Raw genomic sequence first — 20,249 nt, 5'->3', positions numbered from 1 at the left:
GTTTAATTCCTAATACTCAAATGTAAAGTTAATGCTTTAATACTTCTGACAGAAATTTACAAGTTAGGCAGAAAAAGTGTTGATTTCACTTTTAAAAAGGCTGCTTGAGTGCTACATTTGCCTTTCCTTTCAAATTCCAGTAAAAATGACAAAATAGAGCTCTTTATGTAAAGTAGTCGGTATCAGTTGGTGATGAAGCCCCACATTACAGAGAAAATAGCAGCCCTCAGAAAGCAAGTTTTTATGGTAGAAGCCCTGTGTTTCCTCAAAGCAGAGCTGGCAGGGAGGGAGAAGGAGCAGAACAGCAGCATTTTGCCAGGCCATTGACTAAGGTGTAAAGAATGCGCCACCGTCTGGGTTCAGAAACAGTTTCTGACATTTGTCTGTAGGCTGTGGCCCGAAGTTGAGCTGTCTAAAGTGTTAGTTATGCCATGGGAGGCGCCCAGGGTGGGTGCAAAAATTGGCAATTGTGGCTGCTTTGAAGGATAGCTGCTTCTGGTCTCAGAAAATGAGATGTTTACATATTCCATGTAAGTCCTCAACAAATGCATTCATCTGTCTCCCCTCCCTCTAAAGGCAGGGTTCTGTATGCCAGGGGTCCCCGACACCCAGGCAATGGATTGGTACCGTCCACGGCCCCATTAGGAACAGGCCGCACAGCAGGAGGTGAGCAGCTGGTGAGGGAGCAAGAGCTTCATCTGTATTTACAGCCAGTCCCCTTCACTTGCAGCACCGCCTGAGCTGCATATCCTGTCAGGATCAGTGGCAGCAGTAGATTCTCATAGGAGCATAGCCCCTACTATGAACTGCGCCTGCAAGGAATGTAGTTGTGTGCTCCTTAGGAGAATCTAATGCCTGATGATCTCAGGTGGAGCTGAGATGGTGATGCCAACACCGGGATGCTGCTGCAAAAACAGATTATCATTAGCAGAGAAGTTTGACTGCACGGAGACCATAATAAATCAATTGCTTACAGACGCATATCAAAACCCTATCAGTGATATAAGTCCAAAACAAAGCAAAACAAAACAAAAAGAACCCTATCAGTGAGTGGCAAGTGACAATTAAGTTGCATCTGGTGGCAGATTATAAAGCCATCCCCTCCCACTGACCTCCAGCCCCCAGTCCATGGAAAAATGGTCTTCCATGAAACTGGTCCCTGGTGCCAAAAGGGTTGGGGACTGTTGCTATAGGCTCATGAAATAAGAACCTGTATTTATTGTGAGTATACAGCTAAAAACTGTAGGCTGAAGAAAAATTCTCTGGCTATCAGAGATGTCCTGCCTAAACTTCCATCCAAAACAGAGAAAAGGGAGTGGCAAAAAAGCTCAAGGAGAAGACCTAGTACCTGAGGAAATAGTATGAAATCATGAACCGTGTTAAATGTTAAAAACTGAGCTGCATCCTTAGAGAAAGTCTAAGGACGTATAAATAGGCTGCTATGAAATTAGAATTGGGGTTTTGGAATACTAAAAATACAATTGTAGAAATATACTTACTAGAAAGGCTGAATTGTTAAATGGACACATATAAGTGTCTCAGACCTATTGCAGGTGTCTCTGAGAACATGGTACAAAAGAACAGAGAAATACAGAGTATTAAGGGAAATGTAAGAATCTGAATGATAGGCTGGGTATCCTAATAGCTATCTGTTAGAACTTCTCGGGGTAGAACAGCCTAAGGAGAAAAGGTGATCAAGAAATAACAGAAGGAAACTTCCCAGAGCTTAGCACAGATGTGATATTTTTATTGGAAAGGCATACCAAGTGTTGAGTATGACCTTTGTTAATGATCTTTATCTCTGATGTTTTTATAGGGAGTATATTTAACATCAAGTGAAATAATAGAAAAAATAATATACAGGAATAGATAAAGAAATTCCAAGCAAATGCTAACTTGTAAGCTGTAATCTAAAACAAAAAAATAATTCAAGCCTAGAAATGACTTTACATGGGTTCAAAGGGAATATCTAGATTGATGAAATGTACAATTCACCAAGAAGAGACTACTGTCATGGATAAAAAAGCATGAAACTGTCAAGTAAAATGTTTGGAAATTCTAGGGGCAGTAGCCGGATCTGTTTTCATGGGAGACCTTAAACTGTTTCTCGGAAATAGAAAAGCGGAAAAAATAGGAGGTAGAATTGGAATCATAATTGCAAAATTGCTAATTTACATATGATTCTTTTAAACCATGGGTTTAGAATTTAAAATACTTTTAAAGCATATGTAGAAGCTGGCTGTTTACTAATAACTCCTATCTAATCTGGTATATTAAGATATTGGGGTTTAATAAGATAACTAGTAAAAATACTTTCCCATGCCCCCCAAAAGTCTTTCAAGACCTACCTGGTAACTGCAAACACATAAACGAACAAATCCTTCTTGGATAACAGAAGATAAAAATGGAAATGCTAAACTGTTTTGGAAATAAACAATAGGGCAGCATTTACTAAATTTTTGAGATGTTGCCAGTATAGTATTCAAAGGAATGATTTGTGGTCTTCAGTGATTATTTTAGAAAGCAAGAATTACAGAAAATGAATAACTGAGAAGGCAGGAAAATACAAGAAAACTGAAGGTGAAGCAGAAGGTGAAGATGAAAACAAGTTAATGAAATAGGAGACAAACTGTTTGAGACCATTAAAACCAATTGCTGGATCTTTGTAATGCTGGTGAAATTGACAGGTCTTTGCAAGGGTGATTAAGAAAAGAAGGAACAAAAATCTGACAGTACCAGGACTGAGAAACCTATAAAACTGTAGTTGGAGAATCTTAATTCACAAATTTATATTCATATTTGGTCATGTTGATATGGACTGTTTTCTAGGAAATTACCAAATACCAAATACCAAATTTGACTCAGAGTAGTTATCACAAACCTGAACAGAAAAAGAACTCAGAAGAAATTTAAAAATTAGTTAAAGCTCTAATGCCATAGGAGATCCAGGTAGCTTGTCACTGAGCCCTATAAAGCCTTCAGTGAAAACTAAAGTCTTTATTATTTTATTTATGTTAAAACTTAGAAAAATATGCAGTGCTTTCTGTCTCCTTCTCTCAGACTAGCATAACCCTGTACCAAAGTCAGTTAAGAATAACATGCACACACATCCTCAAGGCTCAGAGCTTTGCCACTTAGGAATGTAAGTAGTGTGAGTTTAAGAACTCAAATCTAATAGTTGCAAATATGGACAAATTATGACTTAAGGATTTCTCTGAGGAATACTGCATCAACTGGGTAAGAGAAAAATGATATCTCAATTAAGCACACATTCCTCATAAAAAATAGTGGTGAGGTAACAATAGAATAAAAACATTTGCACTTGAGAAAGGTGAAATGTACAGAGCAAGGTCAAGGCAAACGTGCTTTCTGTTACCTCCATTCTTTATGGGAAGCCTCTAGGAGCTGTATTCACAGCTGATAAAAAAGAGCCAACATTGTCATAATTTCAAAAGATATGACTAGACAATTGAGAAGTCTCAGCTGGAAAATACAAGTGTAGGAGCTTTGGGAAAGTGGTGATACAAACATGGAACACACAACATGTCATTTTGAATCTTTTAGAAGAGGGATGGAATAAGAACAACCCATTCCCAAATGGCAACAGAAGCATCAGAGGTCTAGGAAAAGGCCTAAAAGCAGTGTGCCATGCCTCCAAGAGGAAAATTATAAAACACTGCTGAATTGTGTTAGAGTAAATAAACATCATGTTTTGAGATTGAAATATTCAAAGGATAAGGATGTGAGTTTTCCCAAAATGTATTTGTAAATACACTGCCTCACTCAAAATCTCGAGGTTTTATATGGGAAAGGACAAGCAGATGCTGAGATTTTATCTGAAATCAATAGATGTTCAGAATAATATTTTTTAAAAAGAAAAAATTCTCAGCAGATAAGAAAACAATAATAAAACTTGAGATTAAAGTAGTGTGGTATTCATGTGTAAACTGACTAGTCAGTGAAATAGAAAAGTTCGGAAATACTGACAGATGCTTTATATTTTGATAAAAGAAGTGCTTTAAAATACTGGGTTAAGGTGTGCTGTTCAATTTAATGAGGTTTTCTCTCCCCACCTATGTAATGAAGCCACAGTAGGGTTTTTTTTTTTCTTTGCTGGGAATGGATAGCTCTCTTATTTGTGTATAGACGTAATGAAAGAGTGCTCAATTAGAATAGCCATAGCTCTGGTTAATAGCCTCCACAAGAATAGAAAAGTAACTTTTTTTCTTTTTTTTTAAGGTTCCCTGTTTGCTGCTTTGGGTATACGTAATAAGCAGGGATCCTGGTCAGGTCATTTAAGCAAAGGGGATTACAGTGTTTGGAAGCAGGCTTTGGGGTAGGTTAAATCACAATGTAGATAAGCTGCTTGATCACAGAATTTGGAACTCAGAAATGGATGTGTCTCACACAGGGTGACCATCAGAGGTTGACTGGCTCAGGGGAAGTTGGAAATGTCCAGCTTTTCAAACCCACCCTGCGCCTCTGTCCTCCTCTCCTGTCCTGGTCCCTCTGTCTGAACCTCATTATTTGGTGTGATGTGGTTTGCCAGCTTCCATAGATCTGACCTTTTCAAAATTTGTGATTCCTTAGAGATATTTTGGTTTAAAAGGTTGGTCTTTTAGCCTCTTGAGACTAGGTTGAAGATTTCAGTATTTTTAATAAATGCTTCAGATTAATTTAAAAACATGTTCAAGGAAACAATAACAGAACTTTGAAGTGACCTGAAATTGCCTAATGTTTATAGCTAATTTTAAGTTGAATTTTAATTTATGTGGGCTGTTGTTTTATGCAGATTTGACCAAAAACTATTATATTTTTATGAATAATTTTTTGCTTTGGGAGTTTTTGTTTTAATTTGTATATTTATTAATGTTAAACTCACTTTAAAACCATAGTTAATATTCCTGATTTATATGAATTTTATTGGGCCTGTATTAGTTACAACTACTGTTGGCCTTTCAACTTGAACCAGTGGTTCTCAACCATTTTAGGGATCCAGACAAACCCCTTTGTAAGGTTATAAAAATTCCAAAGCTTTTGCTTTGCTCATGAGAGCATGTGCTTCTCTGTGTGATTATCTTGTCCTGTCTATATGCTTACACGCACACGTTTTTATCTCTCTCCTCACTCTTCCTTAAGACCACTAATGGCTTTTCTGTGATCCCTGAAGCCCCCAGGTTAATTACAGCATGGTCTGACTCATTTCTGTAACTTCATGTAACTGAGGACATACAGCTGTCCTGTTCTTTGCAGAATATGTAGAGCCCAGACCTCTTATATTAGTCCTTATACCTGCTTCCTTCCCCAATCACATATCACTCTCTGTTGAAAACTTACAGGCCACAGATTTATTTGTGCCACACCGACAGAAAGGTGATAGAAGCCATTAACAACAGGAACATTTGGTCTTTTGACTCCCATTCTCCTTCCTCTCCCAAATGGGCTAGAGCATTGCAGACCTTTCCATCAGTGGCTAATTCAGTTATGCGCAGTGGTTGAATTTGGGGAAGGTGTTAAGTTACTTAGTTTTCTAAATTTCTAATAAGTCCTGATTTCACAAGACTATATTTTGGCCTTGCATAGATTGAGGCAAGTAGCGTGTCTTTAATACCTTTTTCTCTTTCCTAGGAAAAGTAAAACTACTTCTGAAAGAACTCTGGCTCTGTATAAACACAACACACAGAGTACCTGGTGAAAGCAGCCGATGTCTCCCAGGTGAGATAGAAGCTTCCAGAGGTACATATTGTACATGAAAGTAGAGATGTGTATCTTGGGTAATGTGTGCCTTTGGTTTTTGATGTCTTAACTTCCATTAAAGAATAAACTAAGCTATAATGGGTACTCTTAGTTATATAAAACTCCTTTCTTTGCAGTGTTACTTCTGCCAATCTCAGTAAATGCATTTGGGTTTTAATTTTTAATAGCACCTTTCATTAGAGAGCATACAGAGACATTGGCAGGACCCACAGTGGAGGCATATTTAACAGGTGTATGCAAAAGACTGAGGACAAACAGCTTTTCCAGTCATACGGGTTCCATTCATCCACCAGCAGTTTAGTTTAATTTGTGTTTCATGTAATTTACCAGTTACTTTGGCTGAAATACTTTAGTTATAATCTTTAGTTATAATACTTTAGTTATTACTTTAGTTATAATCTATTCTGCATTCGTATTCTCTTTTAGGATACAGATACACAGAGAGGGATAGATAAAAACTGTCACATCAGATTGTTTTGTACAGCACAAGTAGCTAATGCATTTTCAGAGATTTGACTTAATCTGTGGTGTATCTTGATTTGCAGTAAAAAGCCATGGAGGCTTTCTACCACATTGTTACACTGTATTCAAAGATTTGGAAATAGATATTAGTCACTTGGAGTAGATGGGGAGGAGATTGCTATCTTGCATAAGATTAAAATGTTTTTTAAGTGTTTTCTTGTCGTACTAGTTTTTTCGATTAGCTTGAATTTACAGACATTCAAGATCTAAAGTCTGTAGAAACGTGCACCCAGTTTTTCTTCTCAGGCTCTCAAGGTGGTTTTCCCTAAGAAAAACGTGATAGGCAAGTTCCTGACTCTCGTGTGTGTGTGTGGATTCATACCTTGTGAGGCCTACAGACACATGTTTGTTGGGAACACCTCCTGGATAAAACGTTGATAATGTGACCGTGTAGAGCCTGCAGCTGCAAAATCAGTCTCTCCAGTTTAGAATGTACTCATCTGTTCAGACAAAAGCAGCCTGAGATTCATTTTAGTCTTCTGTATTAGTCAGTAGTCCTACTTTATTATAAATACTTGATTTTGTGTTGTTAAAGATGTTTTTAAAAGGGACATCTTTCATTTAATAATTTTATGTTTATATAAAAACATTATTTAGAGGGGTAAGTCTGTTCCTTGATGTTAGCTTTTTCAAATAGAAGGGAAAACATGCTATCTTTGGAATTTTATACCATAAAATATATATATATATATATTTTTTTTTTTTTACCTTTTCTTTTCATATGAGGAAGATTGTAAAAATAGTGCAGAAAATTTCACTTATTACTCCAAAGTTGAACATTTTCCATCACCAGTAATCAAAACCAGAACACTTAGTACAATACTGTTAACAAAAACCATATATAAATTTCATCTGTTTTCTCACCAGGATCATTTTTCCTTTCCAAGATACCACGTTGCATTTAACCATCCTTCCTTCCATCTCCCCCAGAAGGACAACACATCCATTTTTCCTTGTCTCTCGTGTCTTTTTACTTTTGGTTTTACTTTTCCTTTTGATTTTGTAGAAAGCCTGTCAGTTTGGGCATATCTGATGTCTTCTCACATTAGATTGAGACTTGTACTTGTGGGAAGACCCCCACAGAGGTCAGGCTGCCCCCTGCCGTGGCTGCTGTGCCCAGAGAGAGGGGATGTAGAGCTGCACTGTCACTGGGGAGATGAACCTTGACCACTTACTTAAAGTGGCGTCTGCCGGGTTTCTCCATGTCAAGTTACTACTAGTTAATTATCTTCAGGGAGCTACTTCTCCACTGCAGGCACTCTGTTTCTCTCCGACTCTAGGGTACTGATGTTAGCAGCCATCCGTGGATCTTATTGGCCATATCAACTATTTTGTCTAATAGGTTTTACTGCATTTCCTTCATTTCTTTTGCATTTGTTAATTGGAATTCTTCTGTAAGAAAGAATTATTCTGTTCTTTTCACTTACCAGTGTAGTTTTAGCGGTATTTATTTTGTGCATTATAATTCAGTTCTGTCATTACGTATTGTTCAGATTACCCCGGGTTTGGTTATTGGGGTCATCTTCTTCCGGTTGGCTGGGCCCTTTTTGCGTGCCCCACCCCGCTCTGAGTGCCTCTTCACTTTCTGGCACTGCAGGGTGTTTCAGGCCCGGCTTGGATTCCCCCTCCCCAGCCTTGGATCAGCCACTTCTCCCAGGACCCCAGAGCCCTTCTGTACAACACATTTTTACAGCTTTCAAATATGACAAATAGATGCTTCTAATTATTTCCTAGGACACTAATTAGCACCACTGCAGTTCACCAAAATTAAGACTCAAAAGCATTGGCTTCTTACAGTGGTTTTTCCATTGCTTATAATAAAAAACTCTAGTTCCTTAATTAGAGCATTGTACAGCTGTGGTCATAGGGTAGGTTGGATATCAGTGCAGTTTAGATCGCTTGTCAGACAGAGAATATCATGTTCCCTGTCAACCTGCATGCACAAAGCTGTTTTCCGCCAGAAAGTACTGTTCCTTAGGGTCATCGAGAAGAGTGAGCAGGTCGTCGAGACCCAGGGCCGTTAGACTGCTGAGGGTGCTTTTCCACCCTGCGCCCTGCTGCGGAGGGGTCGTGGACATCCCATCCACACATCTACCTGTCTTATCCTATTGGTTGTGAGCAAGGCATACTTACATGAAGTATGTTCAGGTTTTATAGGAGAGTCTTCAGGAAGGGATCTTTTTCTAAAAATATATTTTTACTTGGACTTAATATTACAAGCATTTTAAACAGAGTAAGGTGGGATTTTTTTAAGTCTTCTCAATATTGTAAATATTGGATATTTACTTTGTTTATTTTTTTCCCCCACAGCAAAACCTGCTGAAGAAAAGCCTAGATCCAGAGAGTCCGGGGAAGATGGCGTGCCCGCTCGGGCAGGGGACAGTCCTCCCGGAGCCTCTGCTGTGCAGACGTGTCTGGCAGAGCTGTCCATGGAGATAGAGGGTGACTTCTCCCCATGCAAAAATGTGGGATGGGAGAGGCCCAGTGGAGCAGCTCCTCCGAGTGAGGACCAGCCTCCTGAAGTTGTAATGCCAAGGAGTGATGAGGACAGTACTGAGTTTTCGCATCGCAATCGCTGTTTGGATGAAGATCTTCAAGCTGCAGTCGACTTCTTCAAGCTTCCCCCTCCTCTCTTGTCCCCCGTGCCGTCGCCCCCTCTGGGGTCCTTACCGCACCTTGGCTCCTTACCCTCTTCCCTTGCACCTGTGAGTGTGCACTTTGAATTTGACTTACCAAATGGGCATGGTGTTCATCCTGATATGTTAGCCGTACTCAAAGAACATGTGCGGTACTCGGACTAGATTTTATTAGGGAGTATTAAGAGAATATAAAAAGGCCTGCCAGTACCCTTAGGATTAACATGTATTTTTTTTCTTTCTGTCATGGTTCCTTTTTTTTTTTTTTTTCCTATCCACAACCAAATTGTAAGTCTCCTGTAGAAGGGCTGAATCTTAATTGTTTCTTCTTATGTCTCATGGTGGACTCTTAGCCGATATGGGACGAATGAATTAAATACATGTTTGTAGCCATGGATTTTTTCAGAGATGGGTAAATCCATGTGTATAGCACACATTAACCTAGGTTACTGAATTCCCCACTCTCACTTCATGAACACATCATCCTTTTTGTGTGTTTGCAGAATGGTTTATCATAATTTATTAGGAAGTTAGTTTTAATAAAACGGATTTATATACTTTTTGACTTAAGGAGCAAATAACTTTGAATTAGTTCCTTCATTCAGGAAACATAATGCAATTCTGTTGTGTTTCAGACATTGTGCTAGGCTCCAGGAATGCAGAGGTGATGTAGGGAGGGAATGGTTGCCACCTAGATGGATCTTGTATGATGGCCAGACTGTACACAGCCGTGTGCGAAAATGGGTGGCGAGAGTTGTCCATGAGTAGGCACCCAGAGTGATGGCCCGGTTGGTGCGTAGAGGGCAGTGCTCTGGACTGGGGTCAAATGCGAGTCAGACACTGTGGAGGAGTAACTGGAAGGTGGAAATAAAGAGAGGATCGTATCCTCTAATATCAGAAGTCTTTTTGGCCAGAAGATGGAGAAGTAGTTGAGAAGTAGAGTTTTTGGAGGTTAGGAGAACAAACCGCACAGGAGACCACATGTGGACTAGAACTTGGAAGAACCTGTTACGAGAGAAGAGGTGTGAGTGAGGATGACTCTTGGGGAGAGATGGGCTCTTAGGAAAGGACAGATCAGTGTCGTACTTGTGATTGAGACTTTCCCACCTGTTACAGCGGTCCTAGAGGGTAAACTGTCCTCACATATGTTAAAGGGTCTTCAGGAAGCATGTACTTTTTTTAATGCATTTAATTGATATTTTAGTTGGTTGAATTAGTATATACTTAACTAGTATAACTCATTTATTTTTAAGGAAACCTACTTTGGAGAGTACACAGATTCCAGTGATAATGACTCAGCCCAACACAGAAATTCTGCCGAGTCTAATTCAGAAGATGATACCTCTGACGCACAGGATTGTTTTGGCTCACCCAGAAAGAATAAAGGAAGTGGTACATGGGAAGAAGAGCCCAGTTCGAAGGAAGCCACCGAAGCTCTGAACACAGTGGAAGTAAATGAAGTGACAGCTGTTGGGTTTGGGGCACTTACAGCAACACTGAGAGAACCTTCAGCCACATTCACCTTAGCTCATGAGAAACACTGGGCAATGTCATCTCAACTCATTAGTGGTAGAAAAAGAGGCATTTTAGGTGAAGCGAAAGGACACAGAGAGGTTAGGGAGATGGATAAATCAGTGCAAACTGAGGAAACACTTTGTAAACCCACCAGAAGTGTGAGTGTTGAGAGGTTGTCTGGCAGCCTGACACAAGGGAAGGAAGCGGCCCTTGGGAAGTCAGACCTGTGTTATTCTCCCCTTGGCAAGAGGCTGTTGAGTGAGCTTACAGGATCTGAAGGGAAAAACCCATTATCCAGAATGATGGGATTACCCAAATCAGACTTTACTAAGTGGACACCAACTAATGAACTCACGTGCGATTCAGATCATATGTCAGTTTCTGACCATCTTCAGGAAACATCTAGAGAACTGGAAAAGGACAGGGAAGGGCAAGGGTTTGTTTTAGGAGAATCATCCGAACCTGAAGAAGATTCAGATGATGTAATGGATGGAACAGAGCTTGATGTTGAAGCCAAATTTTCTTCCTCTTCTACCTCAGGAGCGTTGTCTGTCTACAGTATTCCCCAGTCTTCCTCTGGGCTGAAGTGTGGTCATGATAAACATACCCCTACTGAAATAATCCCTACCGAAGTGTATCGTTCAGAACAGAAGTTACAGGCTAGAACTTCAAACAGGTCAGGTCTGCAGTCTGAGCCTCTAGAGTGTTCTACAGGAGCAAACGAGCTGGAGAAGAGCTTCCATGCTCCAAACCCTGGGTTGGGAGCATCCAGTTTTCATGAGCAGAGCAGCAGTGGCGTGGAATGTACAAAAGTTGTGAAAGGCATGACCAAAGTGTGTGCCCTTCCTCAGTCAGTGTTTATGAAAGCTGTGAAGGGTGGGCAGTGTGAAAGTCAGGGTCCAGGAGTTGAGCTCGCACCGAGTCGGTCAGATTTTGCACCGTTAGTAGAGCCTCAGTCTGGCTTGATTAAGAGTAGTCTTGGTATTGTTAAAAGCACTTCTTGGCACCATAGTGATCTGTTAAGGAGAGGTAGTGAAGAAGGGCTGAGAGCTAAATCAGAACGTGAGCAAGAGACCAACCCTCGGTTACAAAAGGCAGTGCTGCCTGTAGAAAGTAGAGGGTCAGCATCACTGTTGCCTAACCAAGTGTCGGTTATCACCAAGCAGGCCAGGCCCGAAACGACACCGAGTGCTAGATCGGAACCTTTGAGACTGCATAGGAGTGAGCCTGCCGTGGCAACAGAAAATGTCGATAGCGTGCCATCCATAGCAAGCTGTGGAGGAAGAGAGGAGCCGACCCAGATCATCAAGGGGGTGGCTGCTGCAAAAAGGACTTCACCAGAAATTTCCAAGTCTTGGAGAAAATTAGATTCCGATTCTCCAAGTGGTTCTTTACCAGTAGAAAATTCTCATTGTTCCACAAGGAGTAAATTATCTTTTTTTCCTGAAAATATCCCTGTCCCAAACCAAAACATGACAGAACCCACAGTGCAGACAGAGCTGCAGGAGCAGCGTCCGCGTCTGAATGCCGCGGGTCTGGACTCATCTGGGACAGGTGCAGGAAAACTTCCTCCAGCTGCAGAAATGGCAGCGTCCAGAAGTCTTGCTGTTGAAGAAATGCCCTGTGGAGACACAGTCAGATCCGGTGGTAAAGCCCTGGCCACTTCAAAGGACTCTCCTTCTATAGAGCAAAGCCCAGAGGAGTCTCTGAAGCAGCCATCGCCAACTCCTGGCGGTGCTCCTCCTGAAGGTTCAGGCACCACAGGTACTGCCTTTTTACCAGAGATTGGCAGAAAGGATGAAGAGACACATGCCCTCCCACAAAGTAGCCTTTCTGGTCCCCTGTATTGTTACACAGGCATTCGGGAGGTGGGGGGTGTTGACACTGAGGTGGAAGAGAGTGAGGCCCCTAGCTGCAGTGAGGGTGAGAATGAGCCTGAAGCTGTGACGGGTGACCGGCAGTGGGATGCCGCTGAGTCCTCCAGAGGAGACGTGGGAGCTGCACGCACTGCCACCACCGAGACCCGGCCTTCCACAGAGCTGGGCTGTCTGACCTCAGCACTGCAGGACTTCAACATCGGTACGCTCTCTGAGATAGACAGACTTTCTACCTCAGATGTGGTCATGTTTCTCGAAAGTTGTCAGTTAAGAGATTATAGTTCAGGGGACTCTGTTTCAGAATATTCTAACAAAGAAAGCCTAAACAAAGAAATGAACAAAGAATTAAAGCAAAGTGAAACATCGGGAGAGAAGTATAGCAAGCAGCTCTGTGATGAAGAAACACTCAAAACCTGTGAAGAGTGGATTGAATCCGAGGAAGATGATTGTCCTTTAAGGGATGCAAGTCAGCTCGCTCAGTGTTCTTTGGAAACGCTGTCCGAGGTGCTAACCAAGATTGGGCAGGAACTTCAGTCCAACTATGAGGACTCAGATGGGAAAGATGCTGGTAATTTATTGCTCTTCAGTATACACGACAGCCTGACAACCGATCACTTAAAAGAACAAGTCTCACCTCAGCAAATAAGCAGCTCCTCATTGCACCCTTCAGATCCACCCCCAGCAACAGCTGGCTTGGATGCTAAGGGCAGTTCTCCCGCTAGTGGGGTATCGACTGTCAAAAACACTCAGGACAAGCTTGAGGGTAACTCAGATGTGACCGGGCTGACTGGCAGTGGAGGTGAGGTCCTGTCAGAGCTGGTGGAGCTCCCATCCCAGTGCTCTGACTCAGGAGCCAGGCAGATAGCTGAGCACAGTGCTAGTTGTGAGACAGAAGAGACATTTCAATGTCAGATATCTACTGTGACTTCGGAAGTTATAAATGTGCTGATAAATAAGGACCAAAATCTAGTCATTGAAAAGGGAGACAACTGGACCATCATAAACGGGGTAGCCCTCATGCCGAATGTGGACCAGGTCACCCTGTGTGACACTCCTGGAGACAACCCTGCTTCCCCAGACGAAGGAGGGCCGGGAGCTAGTTTCATCTCCGTTAGTTCTGTGGAGAAGTCGCCAGAGACCAGCCACCCTGGCTCTCCACTTCAGGAGCCCCCATGCGGCAGTAATCTTCCATGTGCCCCAGAAGATATTTCCAACAGTGTTCAGAGTTCCAACTTTGATAAAAGTCGTTTGCGGAATAGACCTGTTAAACCTAGCGTAAGGATTAGTTCTGAAATTTACGATCAAATCTTTGAGTCCCAGATTGTTGCATCTGATCACACATACTACAACTCAAAACTGGAGCCGTTTGGCAAAAACAAGAATCGATCAAAGATTTCAAACAAAGATCAGTCCAACAAATTGGTAAAGACTTCATCATCTGGCAGGGTTGAAACTAACCCAAGTGAAGTTTCTCAGTCACCTTCAGCGGACAGTGTTAACACAAAAACCCAGAAACCTCAAACTCAGACCATCCTGGCCAATGCCGACACCTCAACCCCTATGGATTGTTCTGCTGATACGCTGAGTAAAATACGACAGGAAGTGGGGCCCCCTTTGCCACCTCTGCTTGCTCCTTTGATTGCCACACCTCCAAGGACTTCACACCCAGTTTCCCCTCTAATATCAAGTTCCAGTCCCTCCTCACCCACCTCCCCTGTTGGCCAGCTTTCTCCATTGTGTGAGATCCCAGTGCCACCCATGATGTCTCCTTTGCTGGAAGATGCAAGGCGTGCCTCCCCTTCATGCACATCTCCATCCCCATCTGCTGTATGCACTGGGGAGAGGATATTGTCATCTCCTCTGCAGTTCTGTGCCACCACCCCAAAGCATGCCCTTCCTGTGCCCGGCAGACTGCCTCCCTGTGCATCAGCCCACACTACTGTGGCTGGGCCCCAGGAGAATTCTGTTAAAATCCTTGATACCATGTACCCGGAGTTATCTGCCAGGGCCCGTACTCTCAACATCCTCAAAGGGAATATTCAGCTCACGCGCGGCGCACCTACTGACCGGCAGAATTTACCCGGGCCTGTCAGTGCCATAACAGGTTTCAAAGCAATCAGTTCCATGTCAACCGCCTTTGTCAAAACGGGGGGTAGCTCTGGTGGTGATTGTAATCAGGATAAGTCCGGAGATTTGGGGACGCAGCAGGATTCCGGTGGGAAAAGAACACTGTCAGCATGTATATTGAGGAGTGCTAAAAGACTGCGCCTGGACAGTGGGTCCTCGGAGTCGGAAGGTGGGAGCAGCACTACAGAAGGAGTCCATAAGCCCCCCTGCAGGAACCTCCCTCAGGCTGAAGTTGCAGCAACCGATGAGGAACCAAGTTCTGTTTCCGCTACCAGTTCAGTTTCACAGTTGCCTCCGAACCCCACAGAAACGGTGGAGTCCCACGATAAAGCCATAGCCGATGCCCTGAAGAAGATCGCAGAGTCCTCCTTTGACCTGTTGCCCGTCATTCGGAGTCACGTGTATGTGGGAAATATCTCCAAAAAGCCTGTGATGAGAGATCAAGAGAAAGAAGTTGTCTATGACTTCAGCACAACAAAGAAGGTAGGTGGCGGCTGGTTTCCACGAGCTTAGGGCTGGCTCACCGTCAGGGACAGGCTGCCTGCTGTCGGCAAGATGGCAGAGGACTCCAACAGAAGTTTTAGTTCAGATATTGACAGTTACGCATACAAACATTGAGACCTGGACTTTTATTTCCAGCCGGAGTTTTATTCATTTGAGATGTGATTCGACACGAGAGATTTGAAAATTTTTGTTCATCAAATAACATTCTAGAGAAAGAAAAGGTATCTGTCAGAACTACAATAGCATATTTCTCATTGGTTCTGACATGTTTAAAGGCTTGAAATTATTTACTTGAGAGCATCAAATGATTATTGCATAACAGCATTTCATTTCAGCAGTGTTACAAGCACCTTTGAAAGCTCAAGGTCTTTCTTTTTTTTTGAAAGCTCAAGGCCTTTCAGAGAGACGGCGTGCAGGTTTGGTTTCCCCTTCTCCTTCCCTCAGTGTATGTTGCAAATCAAATGGGAGCACATGTTCACTTTCAAGATGAGGGTTGTGCGTATCTAGTACAGTTTATTAGTACTTCATAGGCTTACGGTTTCTAAATGTTGACACCTCGTGTGGATGACTTCAGTGCTACGTGATTGTAGTACCTTGGTTATCTGCACAATTTGCGAGTCAGAGTGGTATAAATACTTTTCTTAGATCACTTCCTTTCAGAAAGCATACAGAGCAGTGTAAGTAACTTTGAAAAGACACTTATTTTCAGATAGATGCATATGTCAGATTACTTAATGCTTCTCTCCCTGAACAAGGAAAATGTTACCTAATGTTTGAAGATCTAAGCAGGATAAATGTGCCGAGTGCACTGGAGTTGAGAAAACAAGAAGGGAGTAGGATAGAGTGGGTTTAATATACTTGCACACACACAAATGGCAGCAAAAACCAAGACGCTGTGATTGACTACAGTGGTGGTAATGACAGCAGACAGCCAGGTGTGCTCATATCTGCCGTCTAGCACCTGCAGCTCCACTGACCACAGGCAGCCGACAGATGTGGACTTACTCCCCAGAGCCCCTTGGCTTACCTGCTAAGCAAGGCGTTACCAGTTACTGCGTTCTGCTGCCTTTTCTGATAGAGTGCATGTTGTATTTTTCTAGTAGATACTAAATTGTGTAACTTTTGGCTTCTCTTTAGTGGCTAAGGATAAATACCAGGGTGCATTGCCTTTTCATTTTTTCCCCTCACTCCAGCATTTAGCAGAGTGCTTGCTTCATTCTATTCTCTCCGAACTAAAACTTCAGAAGACATCTCTGGAGCACAATTACATTCATGCACTCTGCAGAGTGTATGTGGGTATTTGCCGGCAACTTGGAGACGTGGAAAGAGCTCGCTTGTTCTGCTACAGCCTGCTTAAGGAAGGTAAGCTCACGTGGCAGCTTATTTGTATTGAAAAGATACTGCTTTTTCACCTCTTTATACTTGGATCTGTATTTTTAGCTAAGCAGTTGCTGTGTATTTTTTTAAATTGTGCAGTCGTTTGTACATTTACCAGGGGGCATGTAGAGCCATAAGTATACCTGTCTATTCCTGATTTCCAGTAGGAGAATGTCTGTGTCTTAAACTTAATGTCAGCATTTCACTTGTGTAAGATATGGGATCTCTCATTACTGTGTACTTGTTCTGTTCCTTGTGCAGCCACTTTAGAATCAGATGTAGTTGAAACAAGATAAGGGAATGATTTAAAGTAAGTGACAAACAATAGTGCTGTGTCATCACCTGGAAAGGACAGAAAATACAAGAGGGATTCATTAGCTCATGAAAAGAAGGTTATTAGAAGTGGAAAGGCGGTCTGTCCTGTGATTCTCTTTTCCCTTTACTGTCATTTCTTCAGTCTCCACTGATAATCAGATTAGGAGTTATTCTTCATTATATCAGATCATCAGTGAAGACATTTTTAAATAGTAAAATGATATAAAAATGCAATTTAATATTATATCAGAAAGTCTCATTTAGATTGCAAACATTTACATTCTTTTATTACCATAATGTTTGTGGGGCTTATAAGTCGGGATAATTGAATATAGTCATCACTTCTAGAGTCGTGAATGGGGCTGCTGTGTTTATTGCCCACTTCATTTCTTTGTTTAGTCTTTCGGTCACTGATTTATTCAACAAACATTGTGGGTGCATGCAAATATTATGGGTCAGGGCTCCAGTGGCAGCCCAAACCAGATGTGACCATGCAGTGGGGCCAGTACATGGAAACAGTACACAAGCACACAGGTTTTACCAGTGGCTGGGGGCAGAAAGGAGAGGGCGTGACTCTGCTTAGCACCAGCTGGATTTCTGACTTTTCCTCAAACACAACCAGCCCCTTCTCACATCAGGTTCTTGTGTTACAGGTTTCTCTCTTGGGGAGCTTTCCGTACAACTTTGTTGTGACTTACTCTGTGATTTCACGTACTTTCTCAGTCATTTATCCCTTAGTCTCCTTTTCCTTCAGGGCACTTACCCCGCTTCCTTTATTTGCTGTCTCTCTCCTCCATTGGCAGACGTACTGTGGAAGGACAGGAATTTTGTTTGTCATGTTTCTGCCGTATTCAGGTGGAATACTGCTCACCTGAACAGAGGAGGAGGCTGCTGATGCATACAGCAGCAGGGCTGAACTGCGGGAACATTGTGCTAAGGGGATGCCAGGCAGAAAGGGGAGCATGGGCTCCATGTGAGTTAGACAGACTAATTTAAGGTGACGGCAGACAGATCAGGGTTGTCTGGATCTGGGATAAAGTGATTCACTGGGAAGGCCAGTCCCTGAGAATTTGGGATGCTGTCAGTGTTCTCAATATATAGTAGGGATTATATATGGATGTATTCATTTGTCAAAATCCATCTGTCTACTTAAAGAGTATATTTTATTGTATACTCTTTACAATACGTATTGTATACGTTATACCTCAGTTAATTGAACAAAAGGCCAAGCCACAGTGTGGGAAGAGGTATTTTTACAACAAAGGATTGTCATCCACAATTTGTTAAAAAATATCTCTTCAGATCAAAAGCTCTATGTGTTCTACAAGAGAGTTTTCTTATAAATGCACAAAAATATGGCCCAGAATGACACTAACCAAGTGGAAGGGTTCTGGGACTTGGGCAGGCTGGAGAGAGGACAGTTGCCCTGTCTTCTTCATGTTTGAGAGTTTATTACTCTTTTCATACAGTGGTTTATACACACATGCATTATGTTTCAGATTTAAAGAACGTTTGCCAAAGGGAAGAAAGGAGAAGCAGATTTTTAAACTGAGGTTGGGCCTCATTGGGTCGGAAGCCCTGCAAAGCACAAGTGAAATTACTAACATGTATTCTCAGCTTACTGATTTGATCAGACATAAAGGTGTACTATCTCATTTTCTTACAGATTTCCCAGAGTCAGAAAAACTGACTTTGTTCATTGCAAACATGTGGCATGATATATTTATCTCTCAATCAGTGATTAATAAGGCAATGCAGCTAGTTGCCAGGCAACGTGCTAAAGGGGAGGTTCTGAATTGTTTGAGAGCATTTCTCAATTGGGAAAAGGTGAGATTTATTTTTACTTCTTGTAATACCATACTTTGTAGGGCTCACGGAAATGTTACTTGTCTTTGTGTTCGGTTTTGTGTTAGTTGATAGAGCCTTTTAGAAATAATACGTTCCTTGCATTAGATCTTTTAAAATATCATTTTAGCCTAAGCTTTTGCATTTTGTTCATTAAGTATGCATGAGACCCTTTGGGAAGAATTGTAGACCTGTGTTTTACGTGAATTTAAGTTTATTTTGAGCACTAATTTATATGACTAATGAGATGATATGTATGTGTGTGTAAGGGCTGCTCTTAAGAGAGCTGAAAATAATTTGCTTTTACAGTAGGTGCTGAGAAAGGTGAAAAAATTGGTATCTCAACTTTTTTGTTGTTGAGATTATTCTGAATCTAATATTCTATTATTCTTTGTAGTTGATAGAATTTGTATTTGCTTACAAGTATTTTATTCCCATGTTTACTTTTATTACTTTGTTTTCTTTAGTAATTGATGTGCTAATATAGTATCTGGATTGTTGTGTTAGTAGTTTCTGATGTTACTACGTATTAAGAAAAAGGCTACTCTCCCCAGGCTGCCTTCAGGACCACTTGGCCCCTGTGTCGTCCTCCACTTGTGCAAAGGAGCCTTCTCCTTTGGCCTGTTCAGGATGAAGCCAGGTGTGATGATTTGATAATAAGAGACATTTGTGAATAAGGTAGAATTTTAATAAATGTATTTACCCTGTATCAGATTAAATAAAATATAAAGTGAAAGCTATGAAAAAAAGGAATACTTGGGGAGAAAATACTATTATGGTGCAGTACTTCCAAATTCTCTTAAAGAATTCAACAGATCTAATAGACAAAAATCAGTAAAGACAGAGTGGAATTCAGTAACATAAAAGGTAAATTTGAATGAGGAATATGTATTTTTTCATGTGCCTGTGAGACATTTACAAAAACCATTCATGAGTTTGTCTACCTGAAAACCTTAATTTTTAACAAAGTAAAGATTATACACTCACAATTCTCTGGTAATCAATAAAATTAGACAAAAATAATGAAAAATTTTTATAAAATGACTTGGAAATTTTAAATGCGTAGTCCTGGAAAATCAAAAAGTGAAATCACAATTTTTTCAAAGTCACTGAAAAGAAAACCTTTCATAACAAAGATGTCTGGTTTTTGGAAAGCCTATATTCATTAAGAAAGTTTAAATGTGTTATTAAACAAATAAATAAAGTTGGCTGGTAATCATCTTAAAAATTAAAAGGCTGAGACAGAACCTAGAAAGAAATGAGTATAGTTTAAGAGATAATAAAAGTATTCAACTAGAGAACAAAAAAACATAGAAGAAAAAATGTTGCCTTTAAAAATACGAAACTGGTAGCTCAGAATTCAGATTAATGGAAAAAGAGAAAAGCAAAAACATTTAAGATTTTTTATGAAGAAATTTAAATTTAAAGGATAGTGAGAGGACTACCACCTACAGCTCCAGAGCAACCGATTTGGAAACCTAGAGTGATTTCTTAGCAAAATAAAACTGACCAAAATTGGTTTTGGGGGTAGAACATTTAAATAAACCTGTTGATTTTGATGATCATAAAGGAGGCAGGAAAAATGATTAAGAGTGGACTGTACAGTCCTGGCTGGGTGGCTCGGCTGATGGGAGTGTCGTCCTGTCTGTACACCAGACGTTTTCGGGTCGGAGCCCTGGTCGGGACGTGTATGGCAGGCAGCCAATCGGTGTTTTCCACATCAGTGTGTGTCCATCTGTCTCTCCTTTTCGTCCCACTCCCTCTCTCCCTACCC

At 41.4% G+C, this 20,249-nt stretch overlaps 1 protein-coding gene across 2 annotated transcripts in view; it reads left to right on the top strand.

The window, feature by feature from the left end:
• ICE1 (interactor of little elongation complex ELL subunit 1) overlaps positions 1-20,249 on the top strand; it is a 54,240-nt gene that overhangs the window by 21,028 nt on the left and 12,963 nt on the right. Inside the window, exons 11-16 of one of the 2 annotated variants that reach the window (XM_036020282.1) lie at positions 5,629-5,715; positions 8,590-8,984; positions 10,169-14,917; positions 16,132-16,300; positions 18,297-18,457; positions 19,030-19,115. In XM_036020282.1, the coding sequence (XP_035876175.1) occupies positions 5,629-5,715; positions 8,590-8,984; positions 10,169-14,917; positions 16,132-16,300; positions 18,297-18,457; positions 19,030-19,115 (5,647 nt within the window). The remainder of the gene's footprint in view (positions 1-5,628; positions 5,716-8,589; positions 8,985-10,168; positions 14,918-16,131; positions 16,301-18,296; positions 18,458-19,029; positions 19,116-20,249) is intronic. The other variant, XM_028509597.2, reaches the window with a different exon arrangement.

This window comes from Phyllostomus discolor, chromosome 3 (assembly GCF_004126475.2).
Source record: "Phyllostomus discolor isolate MPI-MPIP mPhyDis1 chromosome 3, mPhyDis1.pri.v3, whole genome shotgun sequence".
Taxonomy (NCBI): domain Eukaryota; kingdom Metazoa; phylum Chordata; class Mammalia; order Chiroptera; family Phyllostomidae; genus Phyllostomus; species Phyllostomus discolor.
This window is presented reverse-complemented; position numbering and strand designations above follow the sequence as displayed.